This window comes from Athene noctua, chromosome 14 (genome assembly GCF_965140245.1).
Source record: "Athene noctua chromosome 14, bAthNoc1.hap1.1, whole genome shotgun sequence".
Lineage (NCBI taxonomy): Eukaryota > Metazoa > Chordata > Aves > Strigiformes > Strigidae > Athene > Athene noctua.
The window spans coordinates 19,095,741-19,116,954 of NC_134050.1; the positions used below are offsets into that span (position 1 = coordinate 19,095,741).

The 21,214-nt window shown below is 39.1% G+C and overlaps 1 protein-coding gene across 2 annotated transcripts in view; it reads left to right on the plus strand.

Annotated features, from left to right (window-relative positions):
• Positions 1-21,214, plus strand: part of CHID1 (chitinase domain containing 1) — a 121,289-nt gene that overhangs the window by 6,083 nt on the left and 93,992 nt on the right. The window contains exons 5-8 of one of the 2 annotated variants that reach the window (XM_074918147.1): positions 962-1,006; positions 1,289-1,395; positions 2,858-2,919; positions 11,533-11,625. In XM_074918147.1, the coding sequence (XP_074774248.1) occupies positions 962-1,006; positions 1,289-1,395; positions 2,858-2,919; positions 11,533-11,625 (307 nt within the window). The remainder of the gene's footprint in view (positions 1-961; positions 1,007-1,288; positions 1,396-2,857; positions 2,920-11,532; positions 11,626-21,214) is intronic. The other variant, XM_074918148.1, reaches the window with a different exon arrangement.

A 21,214-nucleotide genomic window follows, 5' to 3' on the forward strand; every position in this document is an offset into this window, starting at 1 on the left:
AATTAGATTACTGGTGTTGTTGCAGACTAGGTAACATTGGTAATAAATGCATGTGGGTTTTTCTGGCTCTGCCTCATGGTGAAGTACTTTAAACCGTTCCATTTTGGGGGCAGTTTTCTTTAGAGTGAACTTTCTTCTGGACCCATCTGATCCCATATGTGTACATAGTTTATGTGTCCAAAGAATAAGTAGAAAGATTGGCTCTTCTATCAGGCTGTCTGCAAAGCCCCTCTTAAAAAAAAAAGGACAAAGCATCTGTACCGGCAGAGATAGTCTTTGGTGTTTGCACTGTGCGGTTGTTTACCTACAAACCAAATTATGGTTTGTTTTACCTTTGCAAAAACCTTTGGGTGAATTTGTTCTGGGAACGGAGGTTAAATTTAATCTGAAGATGATTTTTTCCTTCACTGTCAAGAAACTGGCAGCAAGTTCAGATTTCAGCTAGTATGTTCTTAAATAATAACTAAGTAGTTTATGGTTTTGTACTTGATTGAACATGGAATCTCATTTGAAATGGCTATAATTCTTACCATGTTAGTACCTACTAACAAATTAATTTTAGTACAATGACTTCCAAGAGGAATGGATGGGATGCTTGCAAGTACCAATTTAAGAAAATAATAAAATTCCCTCCAGGTGATGCTAGGTGACTAGAGAAGTGTTGTTCCGAGTAGGTGGTTTCTATGATGAGGCAGAACTGTAAGCAGCAGGGAGGGGTTGGGTAGGGACTATTGTAAGGTTGTAGTAAATGCTAGTTATGCTGTAGTGGAGGTGAATAGCTTCAAATTCTGTGCATGAGAGAGTGTTTTGTATGTGTTGGTTATGAACTAGTAGTCTGTGGCAGGAACACAGGTACAGTGAAACTATGCTACATTATTTGAAGAATGCTTGAAAACATGTTGTCATTGTCAACATCATTTATATTTTAACAGTTGTTCTCTTACTTTATACTGTTTGACAGGCTGGATGAAAGATGTCAGAAAAACCTCCAAAACTGTCAAAATAGGTGAGCCTCTGTTTTATGTTTGTTTGGGTTTTGTTGGCTTTAGCTGCTAGCAGAGCAAAAGAAGGCTTTGTTCCAGGTGTATATGGGAGAAGGGGAGGTTCCCTTACCATAGCTGTATGAAGGAGGAAGTTGGTCAGAGTGAAGAGCAATTATATTTGTCATGGGATATGTTGTTTAGTGGGATCTCTGCTTGTATCTGTTGTATTCTACTTCTGCAGAAATATTCCAGTATAGAAAATAAATGCTTAATTTTCACTACTGATTGATGACTTTGCTTGATAGTGCCTCGAATTTTGTTTGATGGCTGGACCTATCAGGACTTCGAGAGTGTTTTTGCCAGTGAGGATGAGATAGAGGAGCTTTCCAAGAACATGGTTCTGCTAGCCAAGGTAAAAAGACTTTCTGCTAAAGCCTATAAAATAGTGTGAGATGGTATTTGATTCTTTTTGTAACTGGTGTTTTCTCATTTCCCGTAGAAATATTCTAGAAAATAAAATTCTGCTCAGCACAATAATAAGGCAGGATTCTTAATAGAGTATCCTAGTATGTGTTCAATTCCTGTAAATGCAAAGTATAGCAACATCGAAGTGCAGTTAACTACAAGTCTAAAATGAGACTATGTAAGTCTGATCAACATAACCATATTAAGTTCTTGTTGGCAGCTGCACTGGTGATTTTTGCCTGATATAAATTGTGATTGAGAAAACCTGTGCCAAACAGCTGACAGGCTGAATGTTGCTGAGGCAGTAGTGGATACCTGATAAATTTCTCATGGAGGTTGCCTAGTGAACAGACTTTTCTTTTAAATTTCTATTAAAAAAGCTAAATCTATTTAGCAGGGGCTAAAGTGGTTAGTGGCGTTTTTTGAAAGAGGGTCACAGGTGCAATGAGTGTTGTATTCTGTGTTACAGAAGTACATTCAAGGTCAGTGTGCTAGAGCTAATGAGTCGCTTTTAATACCAAGAATAGCTCAGTGGGTATCTGTTATTGTACAGTTTTGCTCTGATAAACTAGTTTCCTTAAAATGTTAAGAGGCTGGACAGAGGAGAAAAGGATTTCATTTAAGAAATGGTTACTGTTTGCTAAGGTTTTCTGGGCAGCCCCTTAGCTACTGGTTTTAGAGCTATGTGTGTGTATGGCCTGACAAGTTGCACTCAAAAGACATTCAACTTCAGTGGTTGATTCATGACAGCCTGCTTAATTATTGTCAGAATAAGGTTTCTCACTTGCTACATGATGCAAAGAAATCTTAATGTGCTCTAGAGGAAGATGGATGTAGAGGTAAACTGGATAGTTTCTTAAAATTGATAGCCAATACATCAATTTTAGGTCCTCAGTAACAGCTGGCCCCTTGAGGAAAGGGTACTCTAGTACAACAGTATCCTTGATATGCTAAACATAATTATCACAAGTGAGATTAACTGTGGGTGAAGTTTGGAATCATGCCTGTGCCAGGTTAGTATTTATATCTTTAGGCTCAAGAGCTCATGAATTTTTTCCCAATATATGTGTAAATGTATGTCAAATTATTTGCTTAACAACCATCTTTCATTAATGGCTGAATTTTCCCAGTCTGATACTGGTTTATTCTGTAAGAGTAGAAGTCCTGGATAACTAATAGAGGTTTTCAACTTTTGCATGTTTGTTAAATAATTTGTACTTCTCTTTGACTTCTTCATGAAATGCTGCATTGAAGACAAAGCTAGTATAAGAACACAAAACATGTTAAATCTGTAACATTACAAGCAAAATTATAGTAATTGTGTGCTTTGATACTGTATTATCATCTCTGATACAAGCATAATGAATAAGCTTGGTGATTAACTGCATATTGTTGTTGATTCCCTTTAGAATGAAAATTTTGATGGTTTTGTAGTTGAAGTCTGGAGTCAGCTGGGAAATCAAAAGCAAACGTGAGTATGAGTCTGTAGGATGTGATTCCTAAAAACTGGCTCTTTTAAAGCATCTTTTAAATTTGTCCAAGTTGATTTGAGTTTGTCATTATAAAATACACTTCATTGAGGGACAGCCAAAGGTTGTTCCACTTAGAATAAAGTAGAAGAGTCTACTCCACTCCACATGAGCTCAAAGATTACATAATAATCTTCACAGTGTAGTTAGCAGACCACATGAGCCTTTCATACTTGATTTCTGCAAGATGTTGCTGTTGTACAAGGGTGAAAGGGTATCTCAGTTGCTTAGACCTTGGCACTGGCCTTTATTATGGCATTGATTGGTTTGGGTTACTGGGTGAAGCTTGAAAGTGTGGGATACTCTCAAGACCATCAAATTTGAGTTGATTAGGAAACCTTCCAAACCTTTCCGGAGAGATCTTTTAGACATACCGAATCTAAAGCCAAAATCCCCAATCTGAAGCAAATCTAGGGAAAAACTGGCTTCCGTTCTTGCAAGCCCAGTGTATTTTAAACTTTGGATTATTTGATTTACCTTTTGATAGCTCCACTATGAAGTTTCAGTGAATCTGCATTAGTTGTAGCTTCTAAAACTAAAGGTCTTATCCATATTAAGATTTTTTTCTGACATTTTAATCTGTTTTTCCTTAAGCAAAAGCCCCTTGGCTGCCTTGGCACCTTGGACAGAGTCAGGGTAAGGTGAGCTCTGAACTGCTGCTTCATGAGGAAAAGGCAGAATGTGTGGTGAAATGAATGATTCAGTGCAGCAGTCTGAAGATTTTGTGTTAGTTTTCTCAGGAAATTCAAGCATCCATTCCCTAAAGCACAGTATTCCTACCAGCTCTCTATTGCCTAAAATCAGTGGGGGAAAGTAGTTTAAAAGAAAGCTCCACAGAATGCAAACTTCATTATGAGAGAATTTAACCTTTCAAAAATGGTTACTTCAGGTTATTCTGTTTAGGGAAAATGTTACTGCTTGATGGCATATAATAATTACTTCTGGAACTGAGTGTTCTATTAACAGAGTCCTACATTTTCCCTATAACGTCAACACTTGAGAACAAAGAACTGAAACTGCAGAATCCTTGTAGCCTTGTCAGGGGCTTCATCATTTGCGCTGGAATGAATAATCCTTAAAATAGATGCTTTTGCTCATATTTAGGTAATTTTCCAGGTTGTTCCTAAGAGTTAATCTCTATACTGAGCTCTGAACCTATTGCAGTGTCTTAATAAGACAGCCAGCGAGGTGATCTAAGCAGTTAGTAACTGCCAGCCCAAAGCTGGTTGTAGTGGTCAGTTTATTTATTGTGCTTGCTGTATTTCAGTAAAATTGATAGTTTTCCTATTAGTTAGCTTAGACAAATGTAAGACACACTGTATTACTGTAATTTTAAGACTCACTGAAGACCAATTTAAGCAACTGGCGTCAATGTGCTGTATTGCAAATGACATACATGAACAAAGCATATGTTTTTATTCACTCCAGGATGAGTTTACTTGTGGCATGGTAAAAATGTTACTCTTTGCCGGGAATAATGCTGGTTCAAAACAGTATGGCTTGTCCCATCTTATGTGGTAAGAACTGTTTGTACTAGAGGAGGGAACTGCTGCATAGTTGTTCTGGCCTTCAGTACCTGAGTGTGATTTAGGTGAAGTGTAGAAACACCACTTACATATTCTCTGTCTGTCATTGATAGACAGGAGTTGGAAGTATTTTCCGTAACTTTGGAGAAGGAAAGGGTTATTCTCATAGAGAGAATCATAATTGCCTCCTTTGCTCCGAGTCAGTAGTGTTTGATCATATGTGGCCACCCGTGAACAAGACTTTAGGATTATCCTAACTAAAAATGTGAAAGATGATGTTTGGCAAAAAACAAGAATAGAAATAAAAGTTACAAACTGCAGATTTTCCTCCTCTTAAAGACCAGTTTTAATTTAAGTGCTGAATTATAAATTCATCTCTGTGGGTTTTGTTTGTTTTTTTTTTTCCTCCTTCCTTTATTGCCACTTCCCTAGAAATGGGTAGGGTGTTTAAGTTGCAAAATACCTGGTGTCAGGCTTGCCTCCTCAGAGACAAGCATTCTGAATAAGGCTTATCTAAGTAGCAAGCTGAAGCTAGGCTAGTTTGTGGAATAACAGCTGTTTCGTGAAAAAAGAAGTACATCATTACATTACACTTTTTTTCTAATGATGCTTGTAAATTATGGGATCGGGATCTTAATTTTGAGATTAAGTCAGTTTGTCCATCACTTGCTCTAAAACTGGGTGACTTGGCTAGCCGGTGCCCCAGGGGTTTTCCCTGTCAATGTTTTTTGGAGTGAACGGTGCATTGAACGGTTCTTAAGGGGCAGAATTAAGTGAATTTATCACCTTGCACATCGAGTGCCGTTGCTCCGGGACCTGTTCGTTTACTTTTGAATAGCATAGCAGAGTTATTCCTGAGAAACGGGCAAGCACGGACGGTCTTTTGCTTCGCTTGTCCCTGCCAGAAAAGACTTGACCGCTCTAGCCACGGAGTGGCAGTGTTGTAACGCGAGTCACACCTGATCGTCCTTTCCGATTGTTTTCCGAAAGCGACAACCACCAGTAGGAAAGCCCGTTCTTAACCTTGGAAGGGTGAGGGACAGTTGACAGGTCGGTGTCAACACAGAGATGACCCCTAAATCCTTCGGAGATGTTCACAGAACAGCAACTATGTATGCTCCATAGGAAGCATCTGTGTTAACTGTTAGGTACATAGTGTGGGCATTCCTGATTAAGATCCTTCAAGGTCAAACACCTGAAAGTAGCTTAACCTACTTCTAGGTAAGGCAACAAAAGATCATAATGATGGTCCTGGGAACAGATAGTGTGCCTTCAGATTACTTTCAGAGCTGTCTGACAATACAAGGAGACAATGCTAATACAATTTATTCCTATATAGTGTGAAAATGTTTTAGTTTAGAAAGAAAATGAAAGAATCAGATGGGTTTTTTTCCTGAAATACAAGGACTAGTCTCACATAAGCAGTTAGCAACAGGTTATTGAGACTCAACACAGGGGATATGCTGCAGCTGCCAGCTTGCCTTACAAAATGACAGAGCAGTTGTGTAGATCTAAGTAAAAAATACTTCACTTAAAATCATTATGGTTTTCATTTTTCAAAACCTAAAGTAAGTGGATACCTAACTATTAAATTAATAAACCATAAAATGGCACTCAGTTATTCTAGTGCATCCTTTCATGTATCTGTGTTGAGGGGAAAGCTGTGGAAATGATTCCTGTTATTTTTTGGATAGCATTATGGAAACAATCTATGATCCCATCCCTTAGTGGTGGAGGAACACCTTTCTTTATCAGACTTAAAATGACTAGAGAGTGGGATTTGCTTATGGAACATTTGTGCTTGATATGGTGCTTCAGCTATGAAATCACATCCACTGTCCAAAGACGAAGTGCAGTGATACCACTTAGCAGAGTGCACCAGTATTTCCTGAGGTAGGTGAGTCTGCAAAAGAATCTGAAAACCTGCAAATTAGTGTCCTAACTAATAAATTGGGTTATGATTTAAGCACTACTTCATATATCCGAAAGCTGGATTAATTGCAGCTGAAACTCTCTTCTCAGCAGATGTCAACTGAGCAAGTGTCCACAAGATACCTTTTTTTCTCAATAGCTGAACATCAATTTTGGCTGGACTAAAGAGGCATGCTGACATCTTCACAGCACATGCTTCCCCCCATTTTCTTGATGTTGAGGCATGAAACACTGAACTGTTTAAAGACCTTGTGACATATTTTCTAAATATCTCTGTATAACAGGGTACCAATGTTAGCTCTGTGCAATACATCTGTAACCCATAAATCCTGTGACCAGCCTCTTCAAGAACCTGTGATCAATGAGCGTTTTTAAAATGAGACAAATTCAGACACTTCTCTGTCAACGCTTTGCATGTTTCTAGAAAATCTTGATTTTTTGGGGGTACTTGTCAGAAACGAATGAAAATTCTCCCTGCAAGGCCTGAGGAGTTATCTAGAAAGAGCCTTCAGTTTCTTGTTTATCCTAGCTGGCATTACAGATGAGGTGATATGTTGCTAAGAAATTATGTTGCTGGCATCCACTAAAAGATGAAATTCTGTGGTTTCAGGCTCTCCATGTATCTTCTGTTCTACATCTTCTTAAGCAGAACTAACTTAATCTGGTTTTGTTTGTTTTCAGGAACAAAAAATTTTCTAATCATTCTGGTTTGGGGTTAGAATTGCTCTGTAATGCTCACCAGACTGAAGTCTTATATCAATCTTTTGTGCTGCTTTCTTTTGCATATTCATTTAAATGTTGATTTTACCAGCAGTATAAATTTTGTATAGGAGAAATATATGCCTAAATATAGCATGTTAGATATCCTAAGCAGCCTGGTTTCTGGCTGTTCATGTAGGGTCTTGACTCTTACACAGCAGTCCTATATGCATGCTTTGTATACCTTTGGATGCATAAAATGGCATTAGGTTCTTATATTTTGATGCCCAAATAGCACCTGTTCTATCTGAAGAACCTGAATTGTCTTGATATGTGTGTGTGGACCTAAGTTTTAGGGGGTTTATACTGACCAGTTCAGGCTCCTGTAGACGTCTAATACAAATACTTCAAAGTACCCTCTATAGTCGATACCTACTTCATTCCTGTGATTTCTGGGAATAGAATTATTGATATACAGATCACAGTGAGGTCAAATTTAATGTGAAGTGAATGACTGCATCTAACTGATTTTGCCTCCTCTCGTGCTGACAGTCATTACACAGTGAAAAAAGTATTCAGCTTCCCATCTTTTATCCTAACACAGAGGAAATTAGTGTCCTAACAAAAATCAAAATCAGCTAAGCTATCCTATGCAGATGATACCTCAATTCTAGTGTGTTTTGTCAGGTCTTATAGTTTAAACCTGCTTCTTAATTAAATAACTGTCTTTTAGATAAAACTTTCTTGGCTGATTTTGCAATAAAATATTCCAAGTTATTCATCCTATGGCATTTAAGTTTAGAAATGTACATGGCAAAAATATTGAGATAACTGAGCAAGCAAAGGTTCTCTGTTTCTTATTTAACAGCTAGACAGGATGATGTCTCTCTTGCTAATCTCACTTGTGGGTTTATTGGGTGTTTTTTTTCTCCAGAGACCTGGGTCATGTTGTGAAGAAGGCACGAATGTACCCGTCAGAATCTCACAGCATACATAAAAGTGCACACATTATTCTGATCAGTCTGGCATTAGCTGACAGATGGCACTGCCATCACACAGAATCAATCTGAAAAACGTGATTTTTTTTTTTGTCGCCACGTGCTGCAGGCACTTGGTATCATGCAGAAGATGACCTTCAGACATCTTATTAATGTTGGTAGGAGTATAGGAGCAAAAAGCTCTTCTGGCAGTTCTATCCTTCATGTTAGTCCCTGAAAAATTAATCTATTAATCAAAGATTTGCCATAATTCACTCCAGTTTCTTGGTATTAACTAGGCAATGAAATGGCACAAAAGGGCAATTTCTTCTTGAAGTAGACAGCTTTATTCTGTCCAATTTTCTTGACAAGGCATAAATTTTATAGAGTACTGACTACCAACTTGAGAAAAAAAATGGCTGCAGTTAGAAAGTTGCAGAGTTTTGAAGGGTCACTTAACTGAAGGGGAGGATGTAACAGCCACAGCCTTACGTGTTTTCTGCAAGGCTTTTCAAATACACCTACAACCCACCCTTGTGCACTGAAGTAAACTGTACTACAGGGTGTCCCAAACACGATAGACTGGCAATGCTGGAAAAAGGGAGTTCTGAAAAAAATAAGCTTCCCTCAAACTTCGGTTGATGAAAATTTGCAGGTCTGCATACTTTGTATGGAACAAGATACTTCAAAATCATGAACACTTGGAAAATTGACCTACCAAACGGTAGTGATAATAGAAGGCTTGAAATAGTAGGAGTGAAGTAGACCTTAATTAGCTCAAGATAGAGTCTTAAAGCTGCCAATGTTTTAGTAGCTACTCTGAAGTTAAATTTGACAGTGGTGAAGTCTCTGGTAAATATTTAATGAAGCCTTTTCAGGAAGACTGATTCTATTCCCACTTTCCTGCACCTCATTATAATGTTTAAAATGTCTAGCTTTGCTTTCAAAATTACCTGTGGTAATATGGGAGGATATTGTGTTTAAAACACTGGAAAGCACTGTTGGGACACCACAGAGTTTTAATTTATAGTGCAATAAATGAGCATTCTACTATTGCTGTTTGGGGGAGAGGGGGAGAGTGTGTATTTGATTTACATAGTCTGTCTTGGCTGACAAATGGAAGTGAGCCTAAATTAAGTGGTTAACTATTTAATTGTGCCTGATTGCTAGAACGTTTTGAGTGCCCAGAGACCTGGCTTGACAGGTTAGTGAGTAGATGTTAATCTGGGTTTCTTGAGCAAGAATCTGCAGTTGTCCAGCTACCACTTTTCTTCCTGACCTTCTCCAAGTTGAAACTAATTTTTTGGCCAGAGCTATACTGCTTGGATTTGGTGGCAGGAGGAGAGGAAGTGCCTGTTTTGATGGAGTCTGTTTTCAGTCCTGTCTGCTAGCGACAAATTAAAACTAGCAGTCTAAATTGCACTCCTGCCCCTCTATCAAGCCGCAAATCTCTGTCCTTCGTTTACAGTTGTAGGTTGTAGTTCTACACTCTGTGCCTTTCTAGTTTTAAGATGCCTGCTTTTGTGCAGTCACTGTTTTTGTGCGTGCATCACTGCTTTTGTGGATACATTTTTACCTCTGCTGGCCAACCACCAGTGTCTGACATTGCCAGGGAAGGGGGAAACCTTGAATTTAATATTCACTTGATTTATTTTTTCTGCACCTGGTTCAAAATAGTCCCCACTGCTTTTCTTCTTATCCTTCATAGCATTGCTATCTGAATAGAAAAATTTTAGGAGCTGAGGCAGATATGTGAAGATGCAGAGTGGCAGCGAGGGTGTTAGCCTTGTTTCTAAATGAAAAAGAAGACATTATCTTCCTCTGCACCTATGTTAGGGGTTTTTGTGCTATTCTGCCCCTCCTACCCCCTCCTTTCTAAATAATTAAATTTAAAGTCAGTGAATATTTTCATGGTATAGAGGTCTCAAAGTTCCTACAGCTAACAGAGGCAGCCAGGCAGAAGAGATCCCTGCCGATGAACAGTGTAGAATAATCTCAATACCAGAGGAATTAATTCTTTGGTCAAATTTACCTTATATGTAGCATTTCTGACAACTAATAAAGGGTACAGTCATATTGCAGTTTGGGCATAATTAGTTTAAAAGGTCACTTAGCCTTGAGACACAAGTCAGTGGGAAAGAAGACTTAGCTACTTTTAATACAGATTATAGATTTTGGTAAGATTATGTCATGTTGGAGCCATGATGTGTATGTTGGAGTCAATAAATGTCTGTTTAGTTTAGTGTTGTGATTTTTTTAATGCATTCCTATGGCAAAGGATTCTTCTTTGCTATAATTGTTTTGTCTGAATAGTCGTGCTCCTAATGTGGAATGCACATGAAGGAAATAGGGGGGAAATCACTTTTGCACTACTGAAATGGGCTGTGAAGTTGCTTTCTATTTGGTTCACATTTAAGCATAGTTCTGAACAGATCTAGAATTCTGTGCTAATATGATCTGTCTGACTGCCTTCGTGGATCCATCCTGCCGGTGGGTAAATATGAAAGTTGACTTTGTTCTGAAAAATCTGATGGCTTAAAGAAGGCAAACAGAAGGGCTGTATTTATGGGGCAAATTTAAGGTAATATTGGACTCCTCTTAAAAATAGCCATTAAACTTTATTTCTGCAGTCTGTCTCTGAAGGATTTTCTCTTAACATTGCCCTTCAAATCAGGAAGACTAAAAACAGTTTACCTGAGAATTTTGGAGTTTATTTTCCTGTTGAAGTTTTTAGAATATGGGTATGAAAATCAGCTTTTGTGAAAGTCTTTAAATTATGCATATGGAAGGTGATACTTCCAGATATGACATTGTCAAACATTTATTTTGTAGCTATACGGTAATGTATAAACAAAAGAATTGTTCATACAGAAAAAAACAACAGCAAAAATTTTTCTAAATACAGGCTTCAGAAATATCCCCTGAAGATAGCATGTATTGCTGGGAAAGCATCTTTACAAATTCTCAGACCTCATATCCAGTAATACAGTGGCAACTTGAATTTATTCAACAGCTGCTTGTCTCAGAACAGTGTTTGGTTGTTCTAATTCTTTTTACTGAATATGATCTCAATAGGTGACCTGCTCAAATAAAATATACTGGTTTTATATGCTGACAATGTATAGTTAGATTAAAATAAAACTAGGAAACATTTTAACCCCAAGGTGATCACCAGTTCCAATAAAACTAAGACAGTCTCCAGCAGTTCGGTGTTCTTTGTCTTGGAAAAGGGTAAACCTGTGATGAGTCTTCCTAATTTTTTTTTTTTTTTCCTGCTTTGGTCATTTCCTACAAACTCTGTCTGGCTATCTTGCCAGTTGCATCTTTTCAATTATTTCTACTGTTACTTGTTAACTTGTTCTTGCCAATATGTAGCACCAGTTTTACTGCCTTTCCCTCTAACAATATATTTATATTTCAGGGAGTTGATTCACTTGCTCATTCACCTTTCTGAAGCTCTGCATGAAGCACAACTTAAACTCATACTAGTCATCCCTCCTGCAGTTGCAGCAGGGTGAGTATTCCTATTTAGATGGCAGGTTCCAGATGAGAAACACTTTCTTGTTTGATATACAATAAATTCAAAGCTTTATTTATAGCTATGCAACTTAAATGAATAAGACATTATTTGAGTTTGGTAGTCTTCATGCGTGTTGCCCTGAATAATCTTAGTAACTATGTGTGTTCATATATACCTCGTAACATTTGATGTCAAAATAACTTGCAGAGGGACCTCTTATTTTGGTGTTAACCCAAAATGTCTGGTAAGAACTTCCAGGAGAATAAGAGCAAAATCAGTTGTGGAGCTCAATGACTTGTTGCCAAGGAGTGAAAAGGGTGTCATCAAGGTAGCATACAAAAGAACTTTGTGAGCTTTTGGGCACAGTTTCAGCTATGAGAGATAATAGTTATTCTTTAAGTAAGAAACTACAGGAAGGAATTTTGTCTATAATAGGGCTGTGGGTTTTTAAAATTATTTATTTTGACTTGATAGTTCATATGTGCAGGAAATATATTTAATAAGAGGATAATATTTAGAATTTTTAATGGTTCTGTTTATTTGTGCAATGATTTGAATCTGATGGATGTACCAGTTTATATGCTCTTCTGGCTCAACAGCAGTAAGCAGTTCTTATCCTTCAGTGTTTATAGCAGAGAGATATTTACTTCCTAAGACTGTATTTGTTGAAAAAACAAAACCTGTGTGGAAAATGAGACTGTAATTTAATTGTATGTGGAAGGAATTTGAATCCTCTTTAAGTTTTTTCTTTTAGGAAAAGATTCTACATTAAGTGATATATAGTAAAACCAAAAAATCTGTTTTACTGTATCTCTACTCTTTTTCTGGAAAAAAAAAAAACACCAAAAAACAAAAAAGGCACTCCAGTACTCTGGTATTTCGGGGAGAGTGTGTCTAGTCCTTCTGGGATTTGTATGATCAATCAGTGATAACATCCATGTGAGAGTGAGCAGGTAGAGCTGAAGACAAGGGTGGAAGGTGATTCAGATTATCAGCAGAGTGATGTGACTTCATTATTGTAATTTCAAATTGAAATGTGGGCTATGCCAGTGCTATACAGCTTTATTAGCAAGAGTTTTGCCCGTATCCATCAGCATTTGTTTGCATTTGGGTGCCCTTCCGTGTCAAAAGATGCATGGTATCCTTGCGTTGTAAACATAGCTACCTGTTGTGCTACCTTCTGGAATAGTGTTTATGGTATACAGTAGTGCTCCAAGGATATACAAGGAATACATTGTGCCTTTCAGAGAATTGTGGTAATAAGCGTTATCTTATTGCCAAAACTACTGGGTTCTGAATCTCTGTATTCCACTCACCACTTTCCTTGCTTCTCAAAGGTAAATGAGTGTCCCTGTTACGCTGTGGATAGGCCGAGTGCTAAAGTTATGTATATGTCATGCATGATGGCCTTTTCCTGTCAGTGAGATGTTCCAAATTACTATTAGTTGTTTTTAAGAGCTTTGGTGGGGGCTCTTGTCATATGGGACTGGAGAATAGTGAAGCATGACCTATTGTAGAGGATTACATACACAAAACAGTCTTTATAAAATAATCATGTTGCAGTGGTCCTGCTACCTGCAGATGACAGATGGGACTATGATGATACTCCTATGTTGTGCTTATTTCCTATCTCTGAACTTTACCTAATGAAACAGGTACCTCCTCCTGGTTATGCAGATATTTTTGGCTTACTGGCCTTGTTGATGATGATAACTGAGGAAGATTTGCACAGTTGGCAATGCAAGATTTTTTTTTTTCCAAGTTTCCTTCTTCCTTCAAGCTCTTCAGCAACATTACGCCTGCACATGAAAATTCAGTAATATAAGTCAATCTTAAACAGAGAGCTATTATTAGGTATTTTTCAGATGACAGTTAGTAGACAGATAAAGAAAAATTTTACAGTGACTTATTTTTCTCACCTTGGGCTGTATAACAGTATGGGCAGGCTCACAGCCACTACAGTTTATGACAGTTTAACAGCACAATTTCAGGATAGTGGTGTACAACCTCCTAAATTTCTTGCAGGCTGTCACAATTTTTCAGTGTATATTCATTTTCAAGGTGCCAAAAAGGCTGAGAAAATTGAATGCCTGAGCAGGCTTGTAAATGTGTCTCTGCGACTGGACTTTTCCCCGTGATGGTCTCCAGTTTTCATTTAATTTTGTGGGGAGGTCCAATAGCACAAGGGGGAAACAAAGCATTTCTGCCTACAGATATCTGTGCAGACCTTAAATGCTGCCTGCTGAAAAGATTCAGGGACCCTGTAGTGACTAAAAACTTGCCTATGTGCTGAGATCAGTTAGCATCTATAACTGTGATGTCCCCTCCTCTGGTTAGTGATTAGGTTAGTGTTGTAACTCCATTCAAACCAGTTCCTGAATACAGATAAGTACTTTCTACCATCATAAGACTGTAAGCTCAGAATAATATCTACCTGCAATTTTGTTCTTCAACAGCTGTATGAAATCTGATTGCATGTTATCTTCTGTAAAACCATGTAATTGAGGATGGTTTTTGTTGCTTTTTTCCACTATCGCACAGTATAACTGTTTTATATCCTTAAAATGAAGTCGCTAATTTAATGCAAAAATCCCTTTGCTTCCATGTGTGGCTGGCCACCAAATTTTGATAGGCAGAATCAGAGAAGCAATGTGTTGAAGAGTATGGCAAAAGCAAACAAAATAAATTCATTGTAAATTGGTAAAGTAATTGTAAAGTTATTGTGAAATAGTATCTGTGCAGAGCCCTTTTCTTCAGAGACTGAAGGGCTCTTGACAGCCTAGCTGCATTTTGAGGAGATTCCTTCCTATCGCTCAAGCTCCTCTGTTTCCAACTGAGTTCTGGTGTTTTCTGCATCATGTTTTGTGAGACATGTTAGTCATAGAACAGAACTAATTTCTGTGCATTATGGTATTGAGTAGATCCAGGTCTCAAGACAACATTAGACTTTGTTGTTTCTTTTTCTCTAGACATGGTGTGGCTTCTTCCCTTTTTCTCCCTGTGCTCTGTATCTTCCATGGTCTTCCCAGGTCAGAATACAGACCCTATGATCCCGAGGCAGTCTGGTATGCTGCTACAGTCCAAATCTTGTAATGCCCAAAAAGGAATGTACTATTTAAATGGGGTTAAGAGTTTATTGTTTGTCCACTTATGTTTTAATGGTCTTATAGTCCCCATTATCTAGTTACTACAGAAAAGCCTCGTTAACTTTACAGCTAGAATTGTTATGCAGAGCCTTCCTGCTTTCTAACCCTTTTTATGGTGTAATGCTCCTGTGGGTCCTGAGGTTGACACTCAGTATTCCTTCAGCAGAAAGATGACTCGTCAGCATGGTGAGGACTTTCTCAGGAACAGTGTTTCATGCTGGAGGTTTCTTCTTTGTCAGCCTTGGGTGTCACTTGGGGCTATTTCACATGTTTTCTAACAACAACATGCTTCCTCTTCACTGGCTCTCAGCCAGAGTTTGAAGTTTCTGCAAACTGCTCAGGTCAGTCAGACCTCTTCTGTATGTGGTATTCCCAGAGCTGGAGGCACAATTACTTGAAAGAAAGTTCAGGCCATAAGATGCAGAGGGTTTTAAAAAGGAGGAAACTTTTAATCAGCACCGTTTCTCAGGATGAGGCATCGCATGTGTTGCAAGTAATCAGAGCTACAGGGCAGGTACGTTGTTCCCTACTGTCATGGATGTCTTTGCACAGCTGTTGAGAGCCACTTCTGTAGCTGGTAATGCTTGAGTCTTAGGAAGTCAGCTTTCACTGTCAAGAGAAGCTTGAGAGTCATTAAGGTTTGCTTCAGAATGTACATGCTTAGGAGCTTTTTCTGACACATGGATGGCATTGCTGGTAAAACTTTCTACTGTAGGGAAGGTTCCAGAAACTGAACCATGCTTTTTGCTGTTGCCCTCTGAAATGCTAGCATGGCTTCCAGTAAGTCAAAGTGTTATATGCCTTTTGTATTAACTCATTGCACCACAGAGCAAGAACAGTAATACTTCTTTAAAAGTAAAGACATGGAAACTAAGTCCTTAAAAGTCTATTCCTGGCTCATGAGATAACTTCTGCAACATTCACAGACCTCTCTAAATTCTTGCAGATTTCTCTGGAAAATTGGGGGTTGGTATGCCACGGATGTTCAACAGTGATAACAAATACTTTGAGATTCTTGTGCTTTGGTTAAGTTAAAAATAATGAGAAATTACAGCATCTTCTCTCCTGTCGTTTATCGCAGTCTTTCATGCTGACCTCTTATGATCTACAATTCATCCCAATTGATAGTTCCTTTTTAAAGCAATTTTCTGTTGCCATTAATTGTAGGCTCTTACAGATAAAGCAAAGGAGAACACTTTAAAACATTTTTCTAAAACGCTTTATCAGTCACTTCATCAGACAGATGCTTTTTAAAACGCTAGTGCATGAATTTAAGTAATTGCTGTAAACAATGTTCACATTAAAGTGTATTTGCTCCTTTTGGTGGTAGAAAGTGGAGAATAGTACAGACCTTAAGATTCCTGTTCATTGTGATGCCTATTGACATTACCAGATTCAGTCTCATAGCCAGAGAGACCTGAAGTTGTTTTGTTCATATACAGTCACATGGGGCTCTACAGTCCAGTGTTTGTAAATCCTGAACAAGACTTGAAGCCACTGTAAAGCCCTCTGGATTCCTGAACACATTTTGCCTTGACCAGAATTTGCTTTGTTATGGTAACTGTACCTTTCAGGAGTAATTTGCAGTGGAACTCCACACTGAGGTTTGGACCTTGTGTTGTCATTGCCCCTCCTGCTGCTGTCCTGCACATAGACAGGATAGTGGGCTCACAGTTCCAAAACCTTTCTGAACTGAGATTTAGAGATGCTTTATTAGAGCTGGGAAGAACAGTCTGTCTAAAGTGTAATTTTTAACCTGAAATATGTATTGTGTGCTTGTCCCTAAATGACCTTATCAGTAGAGGAGTAGTGAAGTATTCCTGTTTTCTAGCTGTGGGAAAAAACACCCATGGTTTATATGAAAGAAACCGAAAGTCTTATTCTCCTAAACCAATTATTTTGTTTCTTTATGCATTCCTAAAGTTTCTGGGGTTTATTCACAAGCCTTTATTGCCCAGGAGAATGCATTAGTCACTTTCTTTTCAATTAATGCTGTTATATAACCCACCTGTCTGTCTTCCATGTATGTCTTCCTATTGCATTAACTAGAAAAAACACTTTAACTTAATAGGTACCTGAAAGTACTTCATAAGTTAACATCTGAAAACTTTCACAATGTCCATGCATGCTTTAAAGTTTAGAAGTACAATAAGCAGAATCCTGATATTTTCTTTCTGCCTTACTTGACTTTTTAGACAGTAGCTGTACTTTAAAAATTTAGATCTGTAGGATAACAAGGCTTCAACTGAAAAGTGCTTCCTTCCTATTGTGTATTAAATATCTTGTGTCCTGAAACTCACTTTGGGTTTTAACACTTACATGTGGTTGAAAGTGGGCTTAATGCATCTTACATTCTTTATTTGTTGGAATCACTGTAGACTGTTAATCAAAAATACAGCAAAAGGCATGGAAATTAGTACCATCAAGAATCAAATAATGTTTTAGAGTTCAGCAGCTGGCAAAAGACTGATAAAGGAGACATGAGCTGTATGTGGAATACCCTAAGCAGCTTGGATGCTAGGAGCTGAAACATTGTTCCTTTTGTGTTCTACCCTGATTAAAATTTAAAGAGAGAGCATAGTTAAATGTAAGCAGTTTATTTAAGATTTGTAATTTAGACTTATTTGATATGCATTAAGATCAAAGCAGTCTAGCAGCAAATGCTATCTGAGAGGAGACACTTTTAAGAGCTAAAAATACTGTTTTGCTTAGGGAAAAGCAGTCTGGAAAATGCAGCGTTGCACATGAGATCAAGTGCATGATGCAGGAAGGAAGCATACTGGGTCATCTGTTTTTAACTTCTTAAATTCAGCTTTTGCAAATAAAACCTGAGACTGATCCTCCAGCTGAAGCTTGCTTTCATAACTAAAGGACCCAGGGAAGCCTTTGGTTTTTGGTTTGCGAAATGTTCTGGCCTAAAAGAAATCTTCACTTGAAAAGCAATTTCATTTTTTTTTTAAAATTCAGACATTTTATATGTTCCTTTGCAGCATTTTTTAATGTATCCCCTTACAGCATTGTCCAGAGACATTTGCACTAGAATAATCAAAGAGTGGGGATGGGTGTGGAGGCTGCTGGGGAGGCTGGAATCTCTCTAGCAAGCTTTGCTGTCTCAGAGAATGCATGTAGAGCTACCATGGTGGCAAACACAGATCGAGATACTTAGTATTTCCATCCACCTGATGTCCAGGAATTGCCTGATTTTCCTGCAAGCATAAGTGATTTGCAAGAGAGAGGAACAGGAGGAGCCAAAGCTATGCTCTAAAAAGTGTGTGTGTTACACTGTGACTCTCCTTAGGGGATGGGAGACTTGTGGTTGGGTATATCTGAAGAGAGGTGCTAGGATTGCTATGTTATGTAAAAGGCTGCTAGAGCAGATGGTTTACTGAAGACTTCCAGCCTGTCTTTGAACAGATTATCTCAAAATGTTAGAGCGTTGCTGCTTTTAACATGCATGGATATGGATGCATGTATAAACTATATGAGTACCATTTCTAAAATGGCAATGGGTAGCCAGGCATATTCTGGCCATTGGTGATGGTGGGTAACTCCATTTGTGCTGACTAATCTTGGTCTTGATTAAATTCCTGGCTTAAATATGTGCACTTCAGTGATTATTGTACTGCAGAAATTATACTGGTGAAAACTGTAGATGTTTTTATACCAATACCACAAGCCTCAGCCTCTTTCTGAATAGGATAGCTGTGCTGGAGTGAGCTACTTTTATGCCTGAATATGCTGTCAAAAAAAAAAAAGGCAAAAAGGTCTTGAAATTTGGTTGCACCTGTTCTCTTCAATCTATAAATCAGAGGGATTGAGCTGGTTGCTTTATTTGTTTCTCCATACTTGCATGCTTTATAATATGTTAAGGATGCTGTTACAAAGGCAAAATGAGACTTTGAATAGTAACGTCTTTCCTGTCTGCAAGTGAATTGAATTTAATGTGACTAGATTGCTACATATTTTGTCCAGGTTCAACAACTGTTTTATGCATGGTGTTTCCCAGTTACTGTGAGGAAAACAGTAAGTAAAGAAGATTCTTAACTTTATTTAGATGAGCTATCATAGGAAAGAGCATCAGTAATACTCCTGTTTTCTGCTGTCCTGAGAAAGAGCAAAGGCAGACAAAAAGCTCACAGGAAATAGCATGTTGTCTTTGCAGGGATTCTGAATCTAGCCATAGTTGCATAACCATGGCCTTTCTGGCATTTAGGGTTTATTACAGACATTAGACACATGGTATAATTTTGTTAAGGATCAGCTTGGTATACACTAAGTAGATAAAAGCTCTTAGTTTTGCTAAACACAGTGTTAAATAACTCCGTATTTACAGACAGGTTGTTAGTGGTTACTTTTCTTGGACTTTTATTGTCCCCTGAAGTATAATCCTTTGCACAAAGTAGCAATAAAAAATGGCACTGCTGTGTCACTTCATAATATAACACTGTGCTCTTTACCTGCATTTTGATGGTTAGGATATGCACCAAGCAGTTTGTCCTGTGTGATGGATATGCTTTTAAAACACCTATCTTTAGGTTACAAGACAGTAGCTGCTCCTTGAATAGCAGATAATTCTTCATCTCTTGAAGTTGTATGGAATCTGTAAATGCGAAAAAGTAAAATCTCAAGTAAACAAGTAAACTCAGTGAGTCAAGCAGCTCCGGTGCTGGCATGATCTGCAGCAGTGTGCTCCAGTGGTGCATGGGGCATTCCCGAACCGAGGGAGTCCCAAGGAAACTGAGCAAGGTGCCAGGAGCCAACAGCTTGTGCCACTGTGGCTGGCGGGACCCGGGCTGGCCAGGAGCAAGGGTGGCCAAGCCCCACCACACGTATAAAAGAAGTCCCTGGGGAGTGCTGCGACCAGGGCATGGCATGGCAGTTTGTGTGGAAGGGCATGGAGGATGCTCTGCCATCTCAACCAGGGAGCAGTGGTATCCATTAGGAAGAAAGTCATGGCCTCTCTAAACTCTGCACCTGCCACAGCCAACACAGCTTCCCAGACAGAGCTCTGGTGGGAACACGCTGGCACTCCAGTGCCAGGGTGCAGGGTGTGCCCTACACTTAGGCTGGCACTTAGTACCGGACAGCAGCGGTGAGCACATCTCTGGGAGGTGCACCCACATAGAGGAACTGCTCTGCCTAGTGACAGAGCTCCGGGAGGAGGTGAGTAGGTTGAGGAGTATCAGGGAGTCCAAGAGAGAAGCTGAAAACCATTGTGCAGTGGAAGCTATGATATAGTTGCAATCACAGAAACATGGTAGGATGACTCACACAACTGGAGTGCTGCAATGGACGGCTATAAACTTCAGAGGGGATAGACAAGCTGGGAGGGGCAGCAGGATAGCCCTGTATGTTAGAGAGTTTTTTGACTGTCTAGAGGTTGACAATGATGATGAAAAGAGTCAAGTGTTTATGGGTAAGAATCAAGGGGAAGGCAACAAGGCAGGTATCATGGTGGGAGTCTGTTATAGACCACCCAACCAGGATGAAGAGGCAGGTGAAATATTCAATAAGCAACTGGGAGAAGTCTCACGATCTCTAGCTCTTGCTCTTGTGGGGGACTTCAACTTACCAGACGTCCTCTGGAAATACAGTACAGCTGAGAGAAAGAGTCTAGGAGGTTCCTGGGGTGTGTGGAAGAGAACTTCCTGACCCAGCTGGTGAGTGAGCCAACTAGGGAGGGCACCCACTGGACCTTTTTTTTTGTGAACATAGAACTTGTGGGTGATGTGATGGTTGGAGGCCGTCTTGGGTACAGCGATCATGAAATGATAGAGTTTTCAATTCTCGGAGGAGTAAGGAGGGGAGGTCAGCAGAACAGCCACGTTGACCTTCAGGAGGGCAGACTTTGGCTTGTTTAGGGGCCTAGTTGGCAGAGTTCCTTGGAAGGCAGTCCTGAAGGGCAAAGGAGTCCAGGAAGGATGGAATTATTCAAGAAGGAAATCTTAAAGTTGCAGGAGCAGGCTGTCCCTGTGCTGAAGGATGAGCCAATGGGGAAGACCACCAGGCTGGCTCAACAGAGAACTTTGGCTGGAACTCAGGAAAAAAAGAGAGTTTATGACCTTTGGAAGAAGGTGCAGGAAACTCAGAAGGACTACAAGGATACTGTGAGGTTATACAGGGAGAAAATTAGAAGGGCCAAAGCCCAACTAGAACTTAATCTAGATAATGCAGTAAAAGACAATGAAAATGTTTCTATAAATACATTAAAAAAAGGCGGGCTAAGGAGAATCTCCATCCTTTATTGGGTGCAGAAGGAAACAGTGACACAGGCTGAGGAAAAGGCTGATGTGCTTAGTGCCTTCTTTGCCTCAGTCTTTAATAGTAAGACCAGTGGTGAATGGAGTTAAATCCAGTTGGTGGCTGGTCACAAGTGGTGTTCCCAGGGCTCAGCACTGGAGCCAGTTCTGTTTAATATCTGTATCAATGGTCTGGAG